The sequence below is a fragment of the Camelina sativa genome, chromosome 11 (assembly GCF_000633955.1).
Source record: "Camelina sativa cultivar DH55 chromosome 11, Cs, whole genome shotgun sequence".
Taxonomy (NCBI): domain Eukaryota; kingdom Viridiplantae; phylum Streptophyta; class Magnoliopsida; order Brassicales; family Brassicaceae; genus Camelina; species Camelina sativa.
Window position 1 is genome coordinate 6,721,541 of NC_025695.1, and position 26,036 is coordinate 6,747,576.

At 35.8% G+C, this 26,036-nt stretch overlaps 6 protein-coding genes across 6 annotated transcripts; 4 read left to right on the forward strand and 2 right to left on the reverse strand.

Moving 5' to 3' along the window:
• On the forward strand, window positions 7,828-8,631 carry LOC104722019 (14.7 kDa heat shock protein-like). The gene is made up of 2 exons (XM_010440121.1): window positions 7,828-7,973; window positions 8,115-8,631. The coding sequence occupies exons 1-2, from the start codon at window positions 7,913-7,915 to the stop codon at window positions 8,426-8,428; spliced, it is 375 nt and encodes a 124-aa protein (XP_010438423.1). The 5' UTR covers window positions 7,828-7,912; the 3' UTR covers window positions 8,429-8,631.
• LOC104722020 lies at window positions 9,360-11,780 on the forward strand. Its single transcript, XM_010440122.2, has 3 exons — window positions 9,360-9,482; window positions 9,958-10,338; window positions 10,429-11,780. The coding sequence occupies exons 1-3, from the start codon at window positions 9,428-9,430 to the stop codon at window positions 10,803-10,805; spliced, it is 813 nt and encodes a 270-aa protein (XP_010438424.1). The 5' UTR covers window positions 9,360-9,427; the 3' UTR covers window positions 10,806-11,780.
• On the forward strand, window positions 14,629-16,338 carry LOC104722021. The gene is made up of 4 exons (XM_010440123.2): window positions 14,629-15,420; window positions 15,674-15,758; window positions 15,908-16,019; window positions 16,105-16,338. The coding sequence occupies exons 1-4, from the start codon at window positions 14,693-14,695 to the stop codon at window positions 16,206-16,208; spliced, it is 1,029 nt and encodes a 342-aa protein (XP_010438425.1). The 5' UTR covers window positions 14,629-14,692; the 3' UTR covers window positions 16,209-16,338.
• On the reverse strand, window positions 16,446-18,152 carry LOC104722022 (magnesium transporter MRS2-6, mitochondrial-like). Its single transcript, XM_010440124.2, has 4 exons — window positions 17,740-18,152; window positions 17,241-17,650; window positions 16,898-17,152; window positions 16,446-16,826 (listed from the first exon to the last, which is right to left on the reverse strand). Exons 1-4 carry the CDS (start codon window positions 18,008-18,010, stop codon window positions 16,548-16,550), a joined length of 1,215 nt encoding a protein of 404 aa, XP_010438426.1. The 5' UTR covers window positions 18,011-18,152; the 3' UTR covers window positions 16,446-16,547.
• LOC104722023 (long-chain-alcohol oxidase FAO4B-like) lies at window positions 18,873-21,708 on the reverse strand. The gene is made up of 4 exons (XM_010440125.2): window positions 21,343-21,708; window positions 20,945-21,220; window positions 19,435-20,858; window positions 18,873-19,359 (listed from the first exon to the last, which is right to left on the reverse strand). The coding sequence occupies exons 1-4, from the start codon at window positions 21,538-21,540 to the stop codon at window positions 19,020-19,022; spliced, it is 2,238 nt and encodes a 745-aa protein (XP_010438427.1). The 5' UTR covers window positions 21,541-21,708; the 3' UTR covers window positions 18,873-19,019.
• Window positions 24,514-26,035, forward strand: LOC104722024 (piriformospora indica-insensitive protein 2-like). Its single transcript, XM_010440126.2, has one exon. It carries the CDS (start codon window positions 24,546-24,548, stop codon window positions 25,929-25,931), a length of 1,386 nt encoding a protein of 461 aa, XP_010438428.1. The 5' UTR covers window positions 24,514-24,545; the 3' UTR covers window positions 25,932-26,035.

Below are 26,036 nucleotides of genomic sequence, written 5' to 3' on the forward strand. Positions count from 1 at the left end.
GGGGGGGGGAGGACGAAACAATCAAAAGAAAGAAAAAAAAATCTGATCTTTCTTTTTTCTTCTTCTTGAATATAATTTTTCACCCTTTTACTTTTCTCTCTTCTACTACGCCTTTTGCCTTTGTCGCTTTCTGCATCGTTGTGAGTGAGTTTTTTTTTTTTGCCTCTTTGTTTGGTGTTTTCTTCACTAATACCCAAAAAAAAAAGGTGAGAAATTGGGGGACTGCAAAACGTGAAGAAGAAGAAGAATGAATAAGTGCAGAGCGAATAAAAACAGCAGATGGAATTTTTTAGAAGCTCTGTTAGGGGAACACGAGACTAGAGATGTGTTTTTTAGTTTTAGTTATTAAAATAAAATCTATATATAATAGCAAACCCACTTTTTGTGTCATTTTTAATCCAACGGATGAGAATTGTTCTATTATTACATCTAACGATTAATATTTATTAATGGTTTAAGAGTTGCAAGTCTTTTTCCTCCAAATAATTGTGTTTTTTTGTCGTACCCCCATCTTTTTAAAATCGCACCTTTTAATTATTGCATCTATTCGTCATATCTCCATCTTTTAAAAATCCCACCTATTTATTTTTGCACCTCTTGGTTTCACAGCTATAAATTTTACATCTTTTTGTTTATTATATATAAACTTATATGGAATACAAAAACAAGTTTCAAATTTATCGTTTTCAGAGTATTTTTAAAAGTTAAAAATAAAATCAAAGAATTTTTTTATTGGAGTGTTTTTAAATTAACCTGCATCAATCTCTATATCAAGGTATGTTTATAAACTTGTTAGTGTCCATCCTGAAAAATTGGTTTTGTTCCCATATATAGATTATAGATTAAAGGAAATCTGGTTTTTCTTAAGTGTTCTGTTTGTTTACATGTTGTCCATTAGATAATTTTATAATAACAAACCCATTTTTTAGACACTGTTGACATCATATTTTAAATCCAATGGATAAAATTATTTTATTTTCTCATCCAACGGTTTAGATCTAAGATGATGTCATTAATTTATTAAATGAAAAGGCACTTCTCTTCCTTCCCCAAATCGTCGCTTCTCTTTGTTTAGCCCTCCGAATCAACGCTTCTGTATGTAAAAAAACCTGTTCAATTGCCTCTTTTCAGATCTATATATTTGGAATTCGTTTAATCATTTTAGCCCTCCTGGGAAACTTCATATTCCTTATCCTTGATTATCGTTAATTACGTTGTGATATTACTTATCGTGTATATATAGTTTACGTGTTTGACTTTTTGGTTCGTATTTTGTGGTATCACCGTTATTAGCGCTTGTAGTATTGCCTATTAATTTAGTATTGGCTTTTGGTTAAGAAAACTTTATTCTTTGGAACGTTATGTTCGTACATGATAATTAAATTCCTAAGAGGTGTGCATTGTATATATTCCGGTAGATTTTGATATGGGTAATGATATAATGAAGAAAGATTTTTTCTTGGAATGCTATGTAACAACGGAAGAATTGGGTTGTTAAAATGGTTGATTGTTCATAGTAAAAGGGTCATCCATTATGATGTGTGATTAATTCGCTGTCTTACCATCTCGCATTTTCATATCTTTCGTTTTATTCACTCTTCTGCAATAGTAAGGAAAGACAATATAGTACAAGGGGGCGGAATCTAAAATTTTGTGTCATGATCGGTGGCCATATTAGATTTGTTATGAGAAGTTTTTTTTTCGTACATAATTCTAGCTAGGAAGAGTCTGTTAACTCCATTGCGGATTGATCACACCGTAAGTGTCACTCGCCACTGTTGCTATTTTTACAACTGCCCCGTTAGTATTCTGATAGCTGGGCTTACAAAATCCAATTTGCTTAATCAATATTTTAAAACGCATTCGATCTTCGTTCTAGACTCCTTTGAGCAAGCATCATTTCGCAAAATATTGGTTAGTATTTTCCCTGAATGTAAAACCTACACATCTCTCGTGCCCATTGTTACGTCTGCTATTTTGTTGAGATTGTAATTCATAGGTGTCTAATTCTCTTAGTCACCAATTTTTTACATTTAAAGTGGGCGTTGTTTTGAGAAACTATTGACGTTACAATTATATCGTAAACAATGTGGCATATTGATTAGGAAAAATGATCGTAGTTGGTGTCTATATGTTTACGTTATGGTAGAAAGGCTATTGTATAATGTAGTTGAAGATCCTCTACACACGTGTGCTGGACTTTTTCTTTTTTTTTGGAAGATGGTATAAGCAAAAAAATCAATCAGGACGAGTTGTATACCTACCAATAAAATATATATAACAAAATTCAAGGTGAGGTATGCATATGTTTCTTTATTTTTTTGTTACATCATCCCAGCGAATGTTCTGGCTATAAGCCGTTTGTATGTTTTGAGATGCAGCCATTGGTTTTTCTTTTTTAATCTCTTTCCATTACATAGTGCTTTCAATTAAAACAACTTAACTCTTCAATTTTGAATGTTTATAGTTTGTAAATCAATGGGATGATATCGTGAACATTGCTTCTAATCTGCTAACAAATAATAAAAAGAAGTTTTAGATTTGTTACATCGTCGTCACAACAGCTGAGACACAACTACATCGTTTATGGTCTTTTTAAACAAACAAAAAAAGACAGTTTAATGCCTCTTTGTTTTCAAAAAATGCTGGCCATACCAAAGGCTTCGTCATCTTCAATGGTTGTGATTCATCATATATGTCTTCCTTCGTAATATATCTTAAGTTGGGGTGTAGGCGTGTAATCACCACCTCTCTATTCACCATTACCCCCACGGCTTCAAGCCTTCAACTCTCATTGAAATAAGACATGTTATCCGAACGTGTTGGTTACACACGCTCCTACTTAATTTCTTCTTATTCTCCATTGTCCAAAAAATAAATATAACTATGGTCCTGATTGGTAACGGCTGTTACTTATGACTGTAAAGACTTTAACTATAAAATTTTAGCTGTAGAGAATTTGAATGTAGATGCTTTAACTGTAGAAACTTTAAAAACTTTAACTGTTAAAATTTGATTGGTAACAAATACTTTTAAAGCGATAGCTGTTACTTTTATTATTAAAATATATTGAAATGATGATATTAATGATAATAATGATAATAAAAATAATTATTATTGAAATGGAACTTATAAGAAAGAGAATAAAATAAAAAATAATAATTTATAAAAATAAATTATGTAATATATATATATATATATAAACTTGTGGAGAAATTTTAAATATAATGGAAAGAAAAAAAAATAAAGTTTTTATATTTGTTTAATTTTAAAGCATGAATTTGAGGCTTTAAAAATTATGAGAAAACAACGAAGAGGAAAAAAAAGTGACTTACAAAGCTTTAAAAAAAAAAGTAAAAAAAGTCTGATTGGCAAATTATTGGCTGTCAAGTCTTTTATTTTTTTTTAAGCCTTAAAAGTTTTGTGCCAATCAGGGCCTATATTCATTTAAAAAAAAAATTCTTTTTTTGTTCACAGAGTCGAATAGTTTTTTTATATTTTAATTATCATAAGTGGAAGTAATTTTAAATATGTGATAAAACAATAATGATATAAGGTAGATCAAATTATGTAAAACTTAAAAGAAACTTATTTTTGTGTCGGAGGAGGATAGATTATATGGAAACTTTCTGCAAAATCTAATTTTTTGTTCGAGAAAATATTACACAAACATGATTTTTTAAATTTTTTGAAAGACATTATCCCACTGCTACCACATGTTTTGATTCTCGAATGCGATTTCTAAAGAAATTATGTTTGGACACGCATTGGAAAGTTTTTGAAAACGTAAAAACTAGAAATAATTTAAGATACAAATATATAGGGATATATGATATATAACATTATATAAATTAAATTAGTAAGGAAAAAGAGGGATTAAATTTCCAATATTATATATATATATATATTTATATATTTCTTAGATCCAGCAATAAATTAGAATAACTAGCAAAATATAGTATTTCATTCAAAAATCCAAACTTAAGTAATGAGTCTACGGCGTAGTTGTGGTAAAAGGATTCAAAAGAAGGTTTTTTTATTCTGTTTCTAAAAGATTCATGAAACAGTCACGAAAAACTTAATCATTCAGAGGGGAGGAGAGAACAAACCAAATTTTGAATCACAAATTAAATATACAATTAAATGTGGTGAGAACTGAGAAAAAAAAGAGGCGATGCTTCACTTAAGACGTGAACAAACTAAAAGACACATCCTTTGGTTTATTGAATTTTAGCAAATTTTCCAGAAAAAAAACAACAGCCCTTAGATTAAGAAAAAAACAATCCTCAACCGTTGGGTTATAAAGATTGTATATAATAGCAAACCCATATTAAGTCTAAATATAATAGCAAACTTATTTTTAGAGGGTCAATTTAAATCTAACATATGAGATTGTTTTTATTATTTCATGTAACGGTTTAGATTTGTTAATGATTTCAAAAGTTGTAATATTTTGATTCAACAATTGTGTTTTTTCGTTTTATCCCAGCTTTCAATCTTCGCACTTGTTAGTTTATACCTTTTTGTTTCACACCTCCTTGTTTTCACACCTCTTTGTTTGTACTTTGTATATATAGATTTTTTGGACCTTGAAAATAGTTTTTATTTCTCTGAGTATTGTTTCACACCTCAGAGATAGTGGAGTATATATAGGGAAATTTAGGCTAAAGTGTCAATTTTATCATTTTAAAAAGAAATTAACTGGTGAGCATCTTAAAATTTAAGTGAACATATTTCATACATCTTTTTTTATATATATATTTTCCTCTTGATTGATGAAACACTAAAAGAAATTTTAGATTTTCTTTTTGCTTTATTGAAAAATAAATTTCTAATAAGTACATATGTATACTGTTAATTCAGATTTTTATTTTAACGTATAAGAGTTTAATTAGTTGGACAACATGCATTACTATCATGGCATTGTATTGGCAATATGCTCAAATTGAGTATGTATATGGCTACATAGTATATATACTATAACATCAATTGTAACTTAAAATGAGCAGTAGAGCATATATATACATATCTGTTTATGTTTCTATTTTTTCTCACATATGATTTGTGTTTTGTTCACATTGTACACTTTATATGGATCTTGATTTAAAGTTGATAAATGAGATCATGACTCTGGAACATTTCTATTTTTGCTGATAGATGTCCCTATATATGTCGGGCTAAAACATAATTAACAATAGAGTTTGTAGTTTTCTTTTGGGTGCAAGATATAGTTATAACAAAATTAAGATGTGGTTACAAATTAAGATCTTTTTGCCAAGCTAACGACTGCAGTCTCGAGGAAGCTAGGAAAAAATGTTAGACACTCCCAATTTATGTATATACTCCTTAGAATTCTCCTATTTCGTGCAAAGATTTAACTTATCTAGCTTATTGTTATTATTATTATTTTTGTCAAAATAGCCGATGATGAGCACATCCAAATAAAAAGTGATTAAGATTATAAAAAGTTATAAAAATATATTTTTAACAAAACTTGATAAATCAGAAAAATGAATAGCCGTAAAACCAGTTTAGAAATTCTACAACCGAAATACTCTCAATGAGAGAATTATTATCAAATTTCCTCTATAAAACATGACTTAGCAATGTTAATATCTTTAAACTTTCATTTTCCCGTGCGGCAACGCACGGGCCCGCTTCCTAGTAATAATAAAAACATAGACATTTATTACCTTTTTATTTTCTTCCTTTTCTTTTTGTTTACATCTTTAATTTTAATTATTTTGTTTGAAAATGTCTTTTGATTGGGGGGGGGGGGCCCCTNTGGTCAGCTAAAATAATTAAATTGCAATATGTTTTACTAATTATATATTTAATACTCAATTATCAACATTAAGAAATGAATTCTAAAATACATTTTTGTTATTTTATAGATATTATCAATATGTGTGGTGGAGACTTTCTAATGGAGGGAGTATTGATTTTGGTTAGGTAAGGTGTTTAGGTGAAAATAGTTGGACTTTATTAGTAGATTTTTACAGGAAGTTAGCTTTAGCTGTCATTTTATGAAAATCTACTTCCAGAATTGAAAGTTCAGTACTGTATATCATATATGGGTTAATTAACCCCATCATCCATATACTTTATATTTTCTTTACTCAATCTTTAATTCATGAATATTTGTCATAATAACAAGGCAGACGAGACGACCAACAACAAAAATTAATAAGTACCAAAACAAATTTGAATATCAAGAGTTTTTAAGACCATGATGACTTGGTTAAAAATCTTATCTTCCTAAGTGGAAATAGTTGCATACTTTAAATGAAATTGGTGCGAGGTCCATTTAAAAAAAATGTACACTATGTGTAATCATTTTACAATACTTTGGATGTTTATAAAATATCTTCTTGTTTTTTGAAAAACTTTATTAGTAAAATTAGTCATCAAAGTTCCATTTACAAATATTGATATGTCACGCATTTCACACCCGATGAAAAATCCTAGCATGATCATAAAACACATTTTAATTACAAGATTCAAATTACATGTCGCACATGGAACCTAAAGCTAACCCCATCTTGTAAATATACTTTGACATCGCACTTTTTAATGGGCCACGAGTCTGAATGCATGTGAACCAATGATTGTTTAGTGGCCACGTGTAAGTCTTTGATTTGTGAATTCCATATGATCGACAATTTTAACCATGTCATTTGTATTCTGTTCTAACTTCTAACTATATAAATTTATGTCTTCTGTGTTCCTAGACCAAAGTTTTGGCATATCGAGTTTTCCATACATGTTATTTTCTTAAACATCTATATACCATCTGCAAACGTAATGATATAGACCGCACACTGATATACCAAACCTAGTTTATAGAACATATATGTCGTTTTGGTTACGATTCTCTTGATAAAAAAAAAACTAAAAAAGAAAAGAGAAAGATATAAACAACAACCATAATAAGAACACTTTTCCTCTTCAATAAATAAACGTCTTAGAACATAATCACATATGTTATTTCATAATGTTTCTCTAAAAAAAATAAGAGAAAGATATAAACAACAACCATATGTAACAACTTCTTTCTTTCATCTTTAACAAAGTAAAAAAATAGTTAAGAGGTAGTAGAAAAGAAGTTGTTCTTTTCGTTCACGGGTTTCGAATGCGGTCCATTAGTTTGTGTCCTCGAGACTGTCATGGTACTAAAAATATTCCAAAATAAAAAAAAAATAATTCGAATCACTAAAAAACCGATATAATCGAAACGAAACATTTTAGACAACTGACGTACCTCGAATTAATCCATCATCATTATTAGTATTCGGTGGTGGTGCTTCACAATCAGACCCCCTATCTTCTTCTTCACAAAGGTAACGCATGAGACGACAAAGCAACACGATGCAGATTACCGCGAGTAACACAATCATTCCGAAAACAATCTTCTCCATATCTTCTTCTTCAGTTTGTATCCCGTCAAACAATTTATATATATATGGACACTTAGTCTATGTGTTAATTACTGTTATCCAGAAGTATAACATTTTGAGGTCATAAAAGAAATGTAAACTTTACATTTTAGGGTCTAATTAATACATTAGAAAATAAATAAAAAATTCAGAATGAATACCACAATGGTAAGTGGTAAGAAAGAAACACAACAGCAGAGATGCCACTAGACCAACTTGATGACAAGTATATATATATTGGAGAAGAAATGGTAGGGAAATTATTACCACTTTATGATGTAACCTACTTTAGCTCAATTTCAGTATTTCACCAAATCAACGCAGTTTTGAATAGGGGACTAGGAGGGCTCAACACTTATTGGGCCGATAAATGGGCATAATGATAGGTAACTCCAGGCTTTTCCCAAACGTTTTAGGCTATTAAGAGAGGGTAGAAGGAAGAGAGAGAGAGAGAGAAACAGTGTCGTTTTGAGACAATGAGTAGGAAAATGGGATCGAACGCAGGCAGCTCCGGCGAGAACAGTTCTCCGAATCCATGTAAGTAAAGCTTTCATCTTTTCGCTGTTATTTCTTATATAATAGGTTAAAAATCGAATCTTTTTGGACAAATCTGTACTCTTTTCTATTAGGTTAAAAAAGTCACTAATTTTGTGGTGTTTTGGTGTGTAATTAATGTAGTGAGGAACCCATTTCAGAAAAGTGGGAATCAGGCGGTGTACGAGGTGATTGAGACGAAGAACGCGTGCGTGATGAGAGCTGACTTACCTGGGTGTCTCGAGTCAGACCTCACCTACTGGGTCGACACCGTCGGCGGCAACAACGTCCACTTCTTCGCCGACGAACCAGCCATGCCCGAGTACGAAAGCGCGGGACGCAAGTACGGAGGCTCCATGGTGGTCAACCCAGAGGCGTTCGACGTGAAGAAAGCTAAGGTGAAGCTTATCAACGGAGTGCTCTGGATCACCATCCCTAAGACGATCCCCGGCAAATAAAGGCCTCTCTCCTCCATTGGTGTCGTTCAGAAGATCATTCATCGCACCTGATTTTAGTGTCTGCAGTCTCTTCGTGATTAGATTTGTGGTCTAGCTAGCGTCTCTATATCTATCAATAACTTGCTCATTATCTAATGTCTTTGATGGTTTAAGTATTCGTAATTATGAATCTCAATAAATGAAAAAGTCGTCAGCTTTCTTTATGTTTTGTTTTAATCTTACATTATAATTTAGCTAATATCCATCAGACTATATAGATTATTTCCATGATCAAACTGGATAAAGACATAACCTTGAGAAATTTTTGATCAATACTAATGGAATCGCCTAGATTTATATGTATGTTAGGTTTTTTTTTGTCAACAAATAAAAAGAACAAACTTTTAAATTGAGTTGAGACAAAAACTGGATAAACACTAAAATTAATAACAACGGTTGAAAAACTTTACTTTATATCTTTTGATGAAAAAATAAAAAGGATTGACAGCTCATATATAGTTTTTTTGCCCATGAAGATTGCTGACGTCAGCGTCTTCTTCAATCACTGTAAAAAAAATGAAAGAGATTGGCATGGAACAGTTTTACTTTTGCAGTATATATATATTCTTTTGTATATGTATAAAACGAAATGAAGGGAAAAAGCATGGGACAGCTCATAGAGTTGGGTGAAGTCAGGTCTCTTTCTCTACAGTAAAAAAAAAAATTCAAAATTCAAAAGGGAAAGCAATTTTTTTTGTTTTTTTACCGAGATATATACAGTACATTAAGTTACTAGCGTGTGACGTATATAGTAAAGACCAGTCAAACTTTCGCGATTGAAGGCGAGAAAAAGCCAGCTGGAGCGTGCCACGTCACATATCTGTACTACACCTCATGCTCATCATCATGGTGCTAGCTTCGTCTATATTTATCAACAGCAAAAAAAAAAAAAAAACGCCATTCTTAATTACGCAACATAGAACTAGCTAGCTAGACGAGAGAAAAAGAAAGAAGAGAGAGATGGGTGAGCCAAAGGCAAAATTGTTGGACATGTCAAGAGTTCCTAAAGTTCGAGGTATCTCTCTTTCTTCACTTTTATATCTCTCTTTGTTTCCCTTTTAATTACCAGCGTTATAGTATTAATTAGATTTTCCCAAGAACATTCATGTTATTGTTTTTAATCTCTCAAAAAAAAAATGTGGTTTTTTTTTATCTAGAAAAGTTTTCTCCTTTTTCTTGTTTAAGTGATAACATATATGAACTTGGTTACAAAGATTTACATTTTTGTTGTGAGCTTGAAAATTAAAGCTAGTTCTTTTTTTGTTGTTCATGAAAAAATGAAGCTGATTAAGTTTAGGTCTGTACTGATTTAATTAGTTTCTCGTTCGTTCTCGATGGTTCTCTGTTTTTTTCTTGTTTTCATGAAAATGAAGTAGATCGAGTTATAAGATCCATGTTTGATAAATGTCTTGCCTTTAATTTGTTCTCTCGATCTCTGTATGCTTTCTGCTTCTTCACCAAGTTTTTGACCTAACGTTTTCCATTTCCAGAGGGATTCTACGCGACGAACAATCAGTTTCAGAAAGCGGGTCCAAAGGGTTTCATTGAAGTGAAGGTTCTGGAGAACGACAAGCTCTATGTGCGTGTGGACTTGCCCGGTGTCCCAGACGACGCCATTCGCGTCAGAGTTGACTCCGTTAGACAAAAGGTTGTGTTTTTCTCCGGCGAGACGGTCATCAACAAGAAGGAAGGCGTGCGTGAGTACTCTGGAACAGCCGGTCTTGGCTGTGACTGCTGCGAGATCACTGGCGTGGACCATGTCAAAATGAAAGATGGGGTTTTAAGGATGATTCTCTCAAGGGTTAAGGTGAACAAGGATGATCAACAGAACAACAACAACAAGTGTACTCTCACTGTGCCTCCTTTCACAGGTTCGATCAATCTCTAACCATCTTTTTTAATTTCTGCAATCTTGTTGTATAATAACACAAACACACACGGATCTAATTGTTGTTGGACAGGCCAATCCGGAATACGTTTGGAGGATCATCCGTATATCGTGAAAGGTCGCAAGGATGCACTTTTCTGGGCACCAATGGAAGTGGAAGGAGGGTGTTTATTTGCAGTAGACTTGCCAGGTGCTTGTGGGGAGGATGATGTAGAAGTTTCTGCTAATGAGAATACAGTCAGTTTCAAAGCTGAGATCAAGAACGTTTGTGAGAATGATGAGAGCGCTCGAACCTACCTCGGAAGCATGAAAAGTCCTTATGGTTCCTCTGATCAACCATTGAATACCACCCACACCATCGGTTGGGATGTAAGATTTGGTGTTCTCATGATTGTGGTTATACCTCATGGCAACACTACCACCACCAACAACAACAACGAATACGCCTAAGGAAGAAGCCCTGTTTAATAATCCCATCTCCCTATCTTCTGCTCTACTAGTTAAAGAACACCCACTATATATGTTCTTGGGAACTCAGTAAATGCTAAGGTCATACCCGTGCAAGAGATACATGAAGCCTCTTAGAGGTGGGTGTATCAGCAGCTAAAATGTATTGAGTTACTTCTCCTAGTGTCCCACTGGCCAATAATCATACACTTTGTATGTACCAAAGGCTATACTTTGATGAGTCTTGCTTTCAAGGATTTCAAGTAAAACACCTTCTAAGAGGCTTCATGTATCTCTTGCACGCTTATGACCTTACCATATGGCTGGTAGTAGAGTGCCGTCGAGAATCAAATGTGAGGCAGTGAGTGAGAAACAACTCACGCCAGGCATCATAATTATGATCATCGAGATCAAGGATGAGAGGTATGTGAGATTTGATGTTTGTAACACCAAGGCTCGCTCAAAAGTTGCCAGAGGAGCAGCCATTTTGAAACAAAAAAGAAAAGAAAGAGAGAGACGAGAAGAGAAGAGAGGAAGAAGTAGAAGAGGAAGCGGAGAAAAAATATCAAGAGCGATCTAGCTCTGATACCATGAAAGTTGTGAAATCCCCCTTGCTCTGTTCATTGATTTACATGGCCTAAGAGGTTACAGAAATGTGCCTATAATCTAGAATATATTAAACAGAATATATACAATAATATGTAAGTAGTTGTGACAGAATATTCTTATATTCTATCAATACTGAGTTGCCAGATTCTCATTAGGGCTAAGAAGCTGCTCTACAGCTTCTTGTTTTTAGAGATGAACTGGTGCTCTTCTTTTACTCTTGAAGTTGTTCTGTGGCATCTCATATCTCTGTTGTTGTGTTTCGTTTTTACCACTTACCATTGTGGTATTCATTACATGATCATCTCTTATTTTGTTGTTGCAGACACCAATGATTGGTTTTGTTTTTAGTGACCACGTGTAAGTCTTTGATTTGTGAATTCCGTATGATCAACAATTTGTTATCTGTTCTAACTTCTTACTATATAAATTTATTTCTTCTGTGTTCCTAAACATCTATACCATCTGCAAACGTAATAATATAGACCGCACACTGATGCAGTGCAAGCCCTGGTGGGTATATGAGTATATCTAATATGTGATCAAATATATACTGTAAAGATATAAAGCATATATGGATGATGTGATCACATACATAAAAAGAAAAATGCCAAAAATATACCAAATCCTTTACTTATTGCCCAAAAAAAAAAAAAGTTCATTTTTGAAGTTTTAATTACGGTTTTCATTTCGTTTTGCTTAACCGTTTTTTATTTAAATCTGTTATACATTTCCCAATACTTGGTTTAGTTCATCAAGTTCAAAACGGCGTGTTTGCGTCTTCACCAACTTTGCCCAATCCCAAAACTGCAAGGGTATTTCCCACAACATGCTTGTTCCTCTCCAACTCTCCTGCATTGCATTAGTTAATTACAGGCATTAATTAAAAAGACATGATGGCATAATCCATGAGAAGAGAGTTCCATTAGTCCACAATCACACTACCACACACAAGCTAAGAAGAATCAGAACCAGACTTTTTTTGGAACTGTAAATTTTTATTAGTTTTACTTAAGATTTTGTAGATTTATTATAAAAGTTTTAAACACTATATATATATATATTTATGTTTATTATATATAAATTTTATAGCATACATTGTACTCTAGTGACTAATAACAACACTAATACAAATTACCAAAATACATATTATGATCAACCTAATTTCTATATTTTTAAAATTATTTTTGTTATTGTTCTTTGATAATTTGATTTTTTTTTGGAACTGTAAATTTCTCTTAGTTTTACTTAGAATTTTGTAGATTTATTACAAATGTATCAATTGTCGTTTTAAAAATAAATCAAGTCAAGCATTTTGAGTCAGTTTTTTTATTTTGAACGGTAATTCACCGAAGTGGAAATAGTAGTAAAAGAGGTGAAAATTTGGTTTAACGATAGATAATATAGATATTAGCAATTTATTATATAACTTACACATATCACAATAATCAATGCATCTAATTGTCTTTCTTTCTATTCCAAGTCTTTATTAATTTTGTGAATTGTTGTTATGTGTTTTTACATTAGATGCTACATTGATTAAAAAAAATGGGCAGTTTATTAAGTTATGACTTTTCTACAAAGAGTTAACCCAAAGACGAGATTGTTTTTCTGCAGTTTAAACTCAACAATGGGCAGATCCTCCACTTTCGATTTCTTATGCTCAGACAAGGGATACAACCCTGTCAGTGCAAAGAAGAAGAACGATGTCCACTCACCGTGGCTGAAAGCATCCGAAGAAGAAGGTATGATGGTCTTGGCTTTAGCCAAGATCTGATCTAGGGCCTCCATTCCTATCAACCTAATCTCCTCGACCTCTTTTTCAGTGAGTTCATCTCCATTCATTACCTTGCTCGTCAAGTCAGAACCTTCTTTCACCTCATTTTCCTTCACCTCTTCACACTCCTTCACCTCTGTAACTTCACCACAAGAGGATCCAGACCCTTCCTTTGATGTAAACACCAAATTCATTCTTTTTTTTGACAAAACCAGAGAGTCAAAAGCTTTAGGTTTCAAGTAAACCTTTTGGGAAGGATTAAGAACTGATTTTGGACCTTTTGATGCCATGAACAGGTTTTGAGAAAGACAAAGAAGAGGCTTTGATGGAAGGAAAACGGAAGATAACATTTTGTGTTTTTTGTTGTTGTTTTGGAGAAAAGTGAATATGAGATGAATGATGAAGTTGATAAAAGAAGATGAAGTTGAGAGAAAAAGATAAATGTATCAATTGTAGTTTAAAAAATGAATCAAGTCAAAGCATTTTGAGTCAACTTTTCTATTTTGAATTGTAATTCACCGAAGTGGAAATGGTAGTAAAAGAGGTGAAAAATTGGTTTAACGATAAATGATAGATATTGGAAACTTATTATTGCTTTTAATTGTATTTCTTTCTTTTTTCTCACGTCATTATTAACATTGTGGATTGTTTTTTTGTTTTTACATTGGATGCTACATTGATACATGATACATCATCATACTTAGATTAAATTTGTTTATATTTTGTGTTTTGTTAACAACATACATTGTACCCTAGTGACTCAATAACAACACTAATACAAATTACTAAACTAAATATTATGATCAACCTAATTTCTATATTTTTAAAATTATTTTTGTTATTGTTCTTTGATAATTTGATATTTTGTTTTTGGAACTGTAAATTTTTATTAGTTTTACTTAAAATTTTGTAGATTTATTATAAAAGTTTTAAACACTAATATAATACATATATATATATATATTTATGTTTATTATTTATATATTTGATAACATACATTGTACTCTAGTGACTAATAACAACACTAATACAAATGACTAAACTACATAGTATGATCAACCTACATAGTATTGTTCTTTGAAAATTTGATTTTTTTTTTTTTTTTTTGGAACTATAAATTAGTTGACATTGTGTGTTTTTTGTTGTTGTTATGGAGAGAAGTGAAGATGAAGTTGATCAAATATATATTGTAAAGATATATAAACAATATATGGGTGATGTGATGTGATCACATAAGTAAAGGAAAAAATGCCCTAAAAATATACCAAATCCTTTACTTATTTGCCAAAAAAAAAGTTTATTATTGAAGTCTTAAATTACGGTTTTCATTTCGGTTTGCTTAAGCGTTCTTGATTTAAATCTGTTAAATTTCCCAATACTTGGTTTAATTCATAACGTTCAGAACGGCGTCGTTTGTGGCGTCTCCCTTATTAGACCATTTTTAAAAAAAGAACCCAGTTTTTATCAAAACACTCTCTTCCTTTGAATTTTGGGGGAAAAGAGAGAAATGAGTTTCCTCACTGTGGCTTGCTCCGCGCCAAGAGGTTTTGTGCATCTCACCGGCTTGAATTCGAGCTCCTCCTATGTTAATCGCATTCCACTATCGGTTTTTCCGGCGAGTATATCATCACGGAGCGTGAAACCTCCGGTATGCCTCGCCGCTGTGTCGTCTGATTCCGTACCCGACCCTGAATCCAAAAATCAAACTCGGTCACGTCGTCTAAAGAAGGAAATTGTCAGGCCAAGTGCTGAAGACGGTAAGAACGATAAGTTTCCGACAAAGGTCCCGCGTAAATCAAAACGCGGGCGGCGGAGCGAAGCCGACGCCGTGGAAGATTTCGTGAGAAACTCACTCGAGCGGACCTTCTCAACGATACGTGAGCAGAACCCGGAAGTCTTCGAGAACAAGGAGAAGGCTAATTTCATCAAAGACAGAGGCGTTGATGTAGACGACGACGAAGAGGATGATGAAGAAGAAGAAGAAAAAGAAGAGATGGTGGTGGAAGAGGAAGATCCAGATTGGCCGGTAGACACAGACGTTGGATGGGGAATCAAAGCTTCGGAGTACTTCGATACACATCCAATCAAAAACGTGGTTGGAGAAGATGGGACTGAGATTGATTGGGAAGGTGAGATTGATGATAGCTGGGTCAAGGAGATCAATTGTTTGGAGTGGGAAAGCTTTGCGTTTCATCCTAGCCCACTCGTTGTTCTCGTCTTCGAACGATACAAAAGGTAAATATAAGCTTTGTTTTTTCATTCACGAATTTTCACAAACACTTGGTGTGCATAGAGGAAAGGTTTGAAAACTATGAAAGTTTTGTCTTTTTACTTTATAACATGTTCCAGACTGTTATTATACGTTGATAGAGCCATTTTTGAGTTAGATTCCTTGTTTATGGAGACCAAAACATACTTTGAAGTCTCAGAGTGACCATAATGTACTACCATTTGGAATAACCATTTGAATTGATGGGTGTGTTTATAGGGCTAGTGATAACTGGAAGACATTGAAGGAGCTTGAGAAAGCGATTAAAGTTTATTGGGATGCCAAAGATCGTTTACCACCACGGGTATGTTTGAAGAAGCCTTCTCTAGTTTGATGTTTATCTTTAACACTTGTGCATATTACTCTCTGTGTCCAATGAACTGTGGTCTCATTGTCTTTTTTTTTGAGGTAGCTGCTCTCTGTTAACAAGAATCCACATGTTTGATGGAACAGGCAGTTAAGATTGACCTGAACATTGAGACAGATTTGGCATATGCTCTTAAAGCTAAGGAATGCCCACAGATTCTCTTCTTACGCGGAAACCGGATCCTGTACAGAGAGAAAGGTGATTTGATATGTTGGTAACGCTGTTTTCATTTTTGAGATATGTATGAGCAATGATTTATCAAACCGTGTTGAACTTGATGCAGACTTTCGCACGGCGGATGAATTGGTCCAGATGATTGCGCATTTCTACTATAAAGCAAAGAGACCTTCGTGGGTCGACAAGGCTAAGGTAACCCCGTTCTGTTAGTTTGCAACGGGAACAGAGAGTACTAGTTTTACTCAAAGGGTCAGTCTAGGAGAGGAGATACAAAAAACTTCAAACATATAGATTGTAACATTTTTGTATGTTCTAATGCAATATAAATTTTGTCAATCTTTCTGTTCGTAGTATTTACCTAAAACGTTGATTCGTAAGCTCTAGTGCATATATCAAAACAGGGAAGTTGTTTAAGAGTAATCTATTAATTCAATAATCCATAACATAAAGATAAAGAACCATTAAAACCATAAGAAAAAGCATATTAAACCAGAAGAAAACAAAAATAACACGAAAGAGGATTAGAAAATGGACGTTGTGTATAGAGTCTTAACAGTCGAGCAGCTTCTTCCACTTGGTGTAACCAATGATGGCCATGAAAAGCACAATGCAAAGCGAAGCAACACCCCACACGAAGTAACCAAAGACGTTAGGTGTGTCATACAATGGAATCGGTATGTTCATACCGAACACGTTGACCACCAATGTCCCTACAGTTATTGCAAAATTGGCTATATTCACTATCAGCAATAGGTTGATCAGTCCGTTTCGGTTACTATTCTGAAGTATTTTCACGTAGTCTTCCGTGTCGTCAATGTGCTCCTTCACCTGCCATCTTGTTTTGTTAAGAGACATCCAAAATAACCAAGACCGTTCATAGAGTTACATTTACTACTTACCATTAGAACTTTGTTCCGCATTCCCTCCACTTGTATGAAGTATGCCTCCAGCAACATCTCCACATCATCAGCCTCATCTTCATCCGTTACCATGCCAGAGCTTTTGTTTGATGTGAGGCGTTGAAGATTCGATGGGGCGACAATGCTATTTGATGCTGCCTCTGCTTGCTGCAGGTTCTGGATCCACTTCCTTGTTAAGCATAAGTCTGCCATGTCATCCTTGTCATCTAAGTATTGTTCGATTTCATCTCTCACCTAGACAATGTACAACAGCTTTATGTTTCCGTCCATCACACTCACACAACATTAGAGTATCATGGGAAAGAGGTTGTAACCATATTACCTTTTGTACACGGGCTAGCAAGTGGGTGAGATTACTTTTTAAACTTCGTAGGGATTGAAGATCCTCGATTCTAACCTTCTTGGTTAGTTGATCAAGAATAGACCAAGCTTGTGTCTCAAGAGCTATCACATTGCTGTCGATAAATGAGCAGACGACCTCGAGTGCAATCTCTAAGACCTGAACTTCAAAAGGAAGCTCACTCTCCAAGCGCCCTTCATCTTCTCGATCATCAAGAGAAGATTGTACGGTTGCAGAAGCTTGCTCTGGACCGTTCCTCTGAGGAAAGTGTTGCTTGAGTCGGTTACTGAGTGTAAGAACTTCAGGACGGAGAGGATCCAGCAACAGAACTTCATCTGCGGTAACTATTCCCTTTATGACCTCTAGATTGAGGATTATAGCTTTCTCTCTCGCTGGCAGAGCAGAACATGGATTTGTTATTGTCTGTTTAGAAAAGTAGTGAGAAAAAGAAAACAAAACAAACAAGCTTCAGAACGTGTACCGAGAATTTTAGTAGAGTGAGAGAAAGCAGTTCTTAAATCCTTAGGCGACACGGAAGCACGTTTGATGATGGTGAACTTGTCACATCCCACCACTTGAGAGGCTCCAGTCCGATCAAACCTCATCCACAGATAAGCTTCTCCCCTTTTCTTCTTCCATTTCCCCGTCCCTCCCACGCTTGATTCAATAGGCGGAGGAGGCGGTAGAGATAAAAGCGTTTTAGGCATCTTCACCGCCGCACCCTTCTTCCGGTGGCGGTTGCTCGACCCCATCGACTTCTCCGCCGCAAGTCAGAGATCTGGCTGACTAGCTCTGCCACTTCTTCTCGGCTTTCTCCTTTTCCGATGTATCGGAACCGGAGTAGGGTTTGTATACTGTCTGCCGTTTCGGTTTCGGCCATGCGTGTGTTGCACATCTAGGGTTAGGAGTGTTAATTGATGTTACCCTTTATATAGAGTTTTTTATGATGAGATGACCTAAAAAGTTATAGACTTAAAAATTAAATTTTAAAAAGATTTTTCTGAGATTTTCTTAAGAATTTGTCAAAGAGTTTTGCATATGGTCATAGCTTTAATTAAAAGATAATTACAAACTCTTGTAGAATTATTCTTCAAGATTTCGCATAAATTTCTCCAACCACAAAACATCTAACACCACCATTGATATATAAAATAAAATTGTTCTAAGGATAATCTAGTAATTCAAAGAAAAACCAATGTAACATTAAGAAATAGCATATTACATCAAAGGGCAAAAAAAATTAACACCACGACGGATAACGCTCGTAATTCTCTTTAAGATATTTGCGAATCTTTCCACACCAGCACGCCATAAGGGCCGTCAGGATGACGAAGAGGACGACGAAGCTGGCTAAGACATACGCACCAACGCTACTCATATTGTTTCTTCACAACTCAAACGATTTTTTTCTCTGTTTATATTTTGCTTCTTTGATAAGACTATAGGGATCGGATTATATTTATAGACAGGCGTTTGTATGTTAATAAGGAAATTCATATATATTTTACATTTTCATAAAAGTCACGAAATCTTCCGTAAATATTAACTTTACATTTTTTCGACAAATTTTTACATTCTTTTAGTTTTCCATATTTTGTGTCACTAATAAGGAAATAAAGTGAAAAGTATATTTTAATGATAAAATTACAAACAAGGGTTTTTTTAATTTTTGCTTATTCTCTCGGACACAAATACAAAATCCACAAGTAAGCACCATTGATCAACTCAACTAAAGACTCTGTTCTTCCTTTCTATTGTTCTCTATACTTTGCTTTGCTTTGCAAGCGAGTTAACTATTCTTGTGGAGATGCAGTAAGCAGTAGACTGAATGGTGATCATTGGGTTTACCCCAACAGCTGAGGGCAATACACTTCCATCACAAACAAACAGTCCCTCTGCTTCCCAGCTTTCACCGTTCTCATCTAACGCACCTTCCTCCTCGGTTGCTCCCATCCTGCAACTACTCATCTGGTGGGCTGAGAAGTATGACGTCCAATACTCCCCTTTTGTGCTTACTCCACCAACCGCATCAACTTCGTCTAGAAACTCTTCCATGGCTTCTCTAGTAGTTCCCTCACACTTTATCCTCTGTCCATCACTCCTGTTGAATCCAATGGGGAAATTATATTACTTGAAAAAAAGTTATAAGTTTAAGTTGTACTAAACTATAGCATACCTATATGTTCCGACTTCAACTGCACCTGCTGCAATCAAAACACGCAAAGCTAGTCTTAGCCCAGCCCTCAGATTCTCCCTATCTTTCGTGGTCGTCCTGTACGTAACCTCGTTTTCTTTCATAACCTCACCTGAGCCGATGTCCCGAACCAGAGCAAACAAATGAGCTGTTCGTCCGTACTTCATCATCCGCTCTTTAAGGTCTGCTCCTGAAACCCACGGGCTCAACCCCGCATATGAAGCTGGTCCTATCAGTGGATTCTCCAGTATTGCTTTGCACCCTGATTCAGCATCATTCATATTATGAAGGGACGTGATGATCCCTCCCTCGTACATTTTCCCAGAGAACTCAGAATCTTTCTCCGGGAAGTATCCCCATGTCATCAAAACCGGGTGCAGCCTTAGGTTCCTCCCAATGTTCTGGTTCTTTAGCCCACTTGATAGCATCAAAGGTGGTGTCAACAACGAACCAGCAGATGAAACTGTTACTCGAGCTTCGATTATAAACTTCTTACCAATCTTTCCTCCAACAGAGCTCGCAATGACTCCCACACATCGTTTCTGTCTCTCCTTGCTACTACTAGTGTTGTCTACTAATATAAATCTCTCAGCTTTGATCCCTGTCAGGATCACTGCACCATTCTCTACAGCATCAACCAGCCAAGTTCGGTCTGTCCCATTCTTGTGTCCTGCTCTACATCCATACCCGCACAAGCCACAGTAATGATCCTCACGTGAGTTCCTTGGAACTGACTCTACCTTCAAACCGAGTCTCTCGCACCCTTTACGCAGAACCTGGTTCTGAAACCCGTCTTTGACACACTTCTCCGTGACACCAATCCTTGTCTTAACTTCATCCATTGCAGTCTTGTACTCTTGGCTACCAAAGAACTTGATCTTACTCCCTTCCGACCATTCCTGCAAAACATGATCCGGGGTCCTTATCGATGCGGACCAATTAATCGCTGTCCCTCCTCCAACAGCTGAACCAGCCAAGACCATAAACTTCCCATCAACAGTCGTCAAAAAACCTCCTTTCTCATATAACTCAAGCATAGAAGGACCTTCAAGACCCGAGTAATCCTGAGCTGTAAAGTAGTTTCCTTTCTCTAGAACCAAGACTTTTAACCCGGCTTTAGCAAGGTTTGCAGCTGCAACACCTCCTCCACTTCCCGAACCAACTATAATTACATCACATCTGATCCTGTGCACATTCTCATCATCGTCTCTAGCGGCATGAACACCTTTTTCAATTAGAGTTTGTGTGATGGTAATGTCACTCTCATGCAACGTCTCAACGATCCCTGATTCGAGAGGTCGTCGCTTCTCATCTGCTTCAATCTTCTTGTTGCTACTTGAAGAATCTTTAGTGTCTAAGCAAAACCCTATGGCTTCCAGTGCGGGATTCTTCAGATTCTCATCCGTCTATGAACATAGAAACAAAGTCATTATCCTAAGTTTGCTCACATAAACTTGAATATTCTTGTGTGTGTGTTTTTGTGTTTGCTTACGTGTGAGAAGAAGTAGAAGAGGGTGTAGAATTTAGCAAGGAAGAAAGTGATACGAAAGGGAAGAAGGTAACCACTCTGTCTCGACCATTTCTTCAAGATCTCTTCTCTTCTATCCAATGGAAGCTCAGAGAATTTAAGGACAAAAGGCCAACTCTTGTCAAGGCAGAGAGAACCACAAAGCAATAAAGTTCCAAATCTGAATGACAAAATCATCAGTATGATTCTCAAAACCTTGACTGCTTCTGATCGTCCGTTTTTCACTATCATCTCAGCCACCTAGCGAAAAAAAAAAATCCAAATATGACAACAACAACAAGACCAACCCAAGTATCTACTAGTCAAAGCCAAGATCTTGATTCACTAGAAACAGGGGATAGATAAAAGAGAGAGAAGAGAACCTCGTCAGTGAATGGTGGTTGAGTAGAGGAGACGACGTTGAAGGAATCAAAAGATTGTTTCCCAGACGGAGGGAGGAGAGTTTGACAGATGACGGCGAGAGAATGAATCTGAGACGGTGAGAAGCCATGGTTATAGCCTTCTCTCTTCTTGGATCTCAACAGACGATGTCCTCTGTTTCTTCTTCCATCTTCTTCCATGTTATTTGTCTATACTGTTACCAACTTTTGTTGCGGGAATTTTTGAGTTAATGATTTGATTAGGATTTTATGGAGAAATTTGTGAGAGGAGAGCTTATTGAAGAAAAATCAGACAAGTCTTATCGGAAGTCTTCCTATGTTATCTCCTTTGTGGGTTCCAGTTCTTTTTTTTTTTATGATGGAAACGAGTTTTTATGATATACGTTTTGTAGTAGGTAGGTTAGACTTAGATCTTTGTCTTCGAGTAAGAATGTGACATCTTTCTTTAAGTTTTTTTTTCACAACCTCTCTCGAATGTGCTTTGTTTCTCTTTCTGTGCTTTTTTTTTTAGCATTATTTGTCGTTTGTCCCAAATATTAAAAGACTTATTTTCGAATGTATTTCTTTTTTTTTTACATGAAATATTTAGTTTCTTCTCATTCAATTATTCTTATTCAGCACAGGATATAAATGTTTTGGTACGCCCGAGAAAACTCTATTATTCCCAAAGAAACTCTTGTGACAGTGTTTATTGTTCTGAATATAGTATACTAGTAATAAACACCGCATAGCGACAAGCTTTCCTAGTTTCCTAAAATTTTTGTTTTCTGTGATTGCTTAAACTTTTTAATCAGGTCCATCGAGTTACTTTGTTATGTGTCGTTTTACATCATATTTGATCACCCACAATAAATAATGAATCTGAATCACTTCATAACCGTTAAATTATCTTAATTAGTAAAAATAAAAATAAGAGTATAATGCATTTATTTTGACTTTATCAGTTTTTTATGAGATCATGCTCCATGTCCAAATAATTATCCCACTAGACTTTAATGAACACTATCAAAAATTAAACCACTTAGAAAAATAATTAGCCGTCCACCGGTCAAACGTGGGGTAAGCAAGGATGACCACGCAAAGCACGATCGCCACAATCCACAGAGGGTGACCATCGAGCAACAACGTCGCTGCAAGTAGAACAAGCGTACCTATGGTCAGCAGTCGCTTCAATCTCATCAGTTCGTTACGTTGATTGACATAGTATTCAGTGTCGTGAATGTGCTCCCCCACCTTCCAAAACATTATATAAAGCTAGGGTTACAAAACCAAATTATCCACTAATTGTTTTTTCACTTCCAACCATGGATCGGAATAAGAGTTTAGTGAACAAGACAATATACAGAACTTGATTTGTTATTGCTTGGTTAAAACTAACAATCAAGAGAACCAAAACTCTGTTTTAAATTGAGGAAACAAAGACCTTATGCATATATATGAAGAACTCACACATAAAAAAACTCTATTTTAAATTAATGACGAAATTTATGTTTTGCAGTCAACCTAAAAGCTAACTCACAGCAAGAAAATCAAATGACTCACTGAGACCTAAACGGTCCACTTAATTGAGAAACTGGCATCTAATAATCGAGTAAAACAAAAAGAGAAGAATTGTTCGAAATCAAACCTCATCATAATCCTCCTCATCATCAGAAAGTAAGGGTAGATGAAGCGTCTCTGTATCTGCAGCCATAACAACAAACTCAGGGAATCGCACGAGTAAAGCGTCTACGTAACTGAAAAGCAAGATTAGGAAATCTCAAACCCTAAATTATATATAAATAGAGACGATCACATAATTTACAAAATAAATAGGGTTTTTCCAATCCACTACATAGTTGCAACCGACATTTTATTTTATTTTTATATACATGTGTCATGTAGACTATGCATGATGTAGTATTTTAAAAAGCTTGGAATGGATAGAAGAAGAAGTCGTGTATAGAACGTTGCATAAAGTATCGGAAATATAAGAAAAATCAATAAACTGGTTTCAATACTTATAGGAAAACAACGAGGACCAAGAACAACTGCAAAAGGAGGCATTGTACATTTTTGTCGTACAAAAGAATTTAAACAGTGACAGCTATTAGAAAAAAAAAACTTTAGATAAGTAAGTAAAAATAAAATAAAAAAGGAAGGTAATAAATGAAGGAAGGGGGTCTGAATTCTGAAACACTGGGCACAGTGTGGGGACAAATGGAGGGCAGGAACCGGAAATAGAAAAGGCATGCGTGAGACCCCAGACTGTGCCGTTTCCGGTAAGAGAGAGTGAGACATGTGTCAACACCATATTGGAAGACTCCTTAAACCCGTCGCTTTCGTACGAACATAAACACTGTTTCCCTTCGGCGGCTACAGCGCGTCTTTGTCGTCTCTCTCTCTCCGCCGTTTGCCCCCCCTCTCCTCTCCTCTCTTCTGTCTCTGTTACTTTGCATCCAGCTTTTTGTTTTATTTCCTTTTTTTTCTTTTGTCTTTTATTTTCTTTCTTCCTTATTTATTTATTTATTATTATCCCTTGTGTAAATGTATGTGATTTATTGTTCAGTTTCTTCCCAATATTATTTTAAAGTTTGGAAATTGGTAAGGAAAAAAAAGTGGAAATGGTAATTAGATAGTTTTATAGTACTAAAATAAAAGGTATTTTTGAAGTTTGACGATCAAGTTAAGAAAAAGAGAGATTATAGAAAGGGTGGTTTTGGTCAATGTGCCACAAAAATCGAAATGGTGTCGTCTTCTCTCTCTCACTGCAAATTTCGTCCCGGTTTGGTATGGTCCCAACATGCTTTTTTACCCACGGAACGTGAACCTTTGTACCGTTTCCTCTTTGTTTACTATCTTACCCCTCCCATCTTTTTTTTTTAACCACGAATCTTTTACTCTTCTTTTTGATGAAACAAGTTGTAATGTGAATGTGAATGTGAATTGTTAATACAAAGTACATAGATTGGTAAAATGTTGGTGTTTTTAATGTAGCAAATAAAAACAAAAATTGTGGTTTCTTTTAGAAACAAACATAAGCTTCATTAAGTATCATTTGGTTTTGGAACTATAGGGCTAGTTATGTAATTATACAGAAAGAGACATTACGAAGGATGAACCCATAAAAAGGTACGTATCGCTCGTTAGCAACAAACCCAAAAAAACAAACAAAGCTGCAAGCTTTTTGCTTTCTCTGTGCTTTCATGGCGTCTTCACGTCCCAACCTCTCTCTTCTTCTCCTCCTCCTCCTCTTTCTCTTTACCGCTACAGCCATCACCACTAGCCAGCAAAACGAAGACGACGACGACAGCAGCTCTTCACCTCAACTCGCTCTAGACCCGTCGGAGCAAGAAGCGGTCTATCGAGTTCTTGACTCAGTCAACTCAGCCATCTCATGGCGAACCATCTTCCCCGACGACCTCTGCGCTTCACCACCAGACGGCGTCGTTTGCGATTACCTCTACGCTTCTCAAAACGGCGTCGCGACGTCCGTCCACGTCACCGAGCTCCACTTGGGCTTCGTCTCTGACTACACGCAAAACCCTCCTTGCTCTTCCAACTCCACACTGGATCCTCTCCTCTTCACTTCTTTCAAACACCTTCGAAAGCTCTTCGTCTACAAATGCTTCACCGTAGCTCGCGTCTCGTTGCCGGATCCAATCCCGGAAGGTTTCGGCTCTGTTCTCGAAGAGTTAGTGTTCATCGAAAACCCATCTCTCGTCGGCGAGATCGGAGCCATGATCGGTAATTTCACAAAGCTGAGAAGATTAGTTCTCACCGGAAACGGGTTTCACGGCTCACTCCCGGGTCGGATCGGCGATTTGGTCAGTCTAGAAGAGGTTACACTCTCCAGAAACCGCTTAAGCGGTGGGGTTCCGACGAACGCCACGTCACGTCTTAAGAATCTTAAAGTTCTAGACTTTAGCCATAACTTTCTCAACGGAAACGCCCCTGATTCCATCGGAGACTTGACGGAACTTCTCAAGCTAGATCTCAGCTTCAACGAGTTCACCGGAGAGATCCCTTCCGGCGTCGGGAAACTAAAAAAGCTAATCTTTTTGGACCTGAGTTATAACCGTTTTGGAAACTTCGGCGTTCCTCTGTTTCTAGCGGAGATGCCCAGATTGAGAGAGATTCATCTTAGTGGGAACAAGCTCGGTGGGGCTATACCGGAGATTTGGAAGAATCTGAAAGGTTTATCTGGAATCGGGTTCTCGAGGATGGGTCTTCAAGGAAACATACCAGCTTCAATGGCGTCGAGTCTTAAAAATCTCTGCTTTATAGCTCTCGACAACAACAATCTCGACGGAGAGATCCCTGAGGAGTTCGGACGTTTGGGGTTTGTCCGAGAAATCAACCTTGAGAACAACAACCTCATCGGAAAAGCTCCGTTCGCCGATGGTTTCAGAGACAGAGTCGGGAGAAAACTCAAATTGAGCGGGAACCCAAGTCTACACTACGGCAAAAGCTCCGATCCTCCTGTCCCTGGACCAGCTCTCTCTTCATCGGCGGCAACAAGGGTTTTAGTTTTACCGTTGGTTAGCTTCCCGGTGGCTTTATTGGCTCTTTACATTTCAATGAAACAGTAAAAAAACACAGAGAGGAAGAAGAACAAAGAACAGATTAGGGAAAAAAGTTTTCATTTTTGGTTTGTAATTATTAGTTTTCTGGTAATGAATTTACTTTGGAATTAA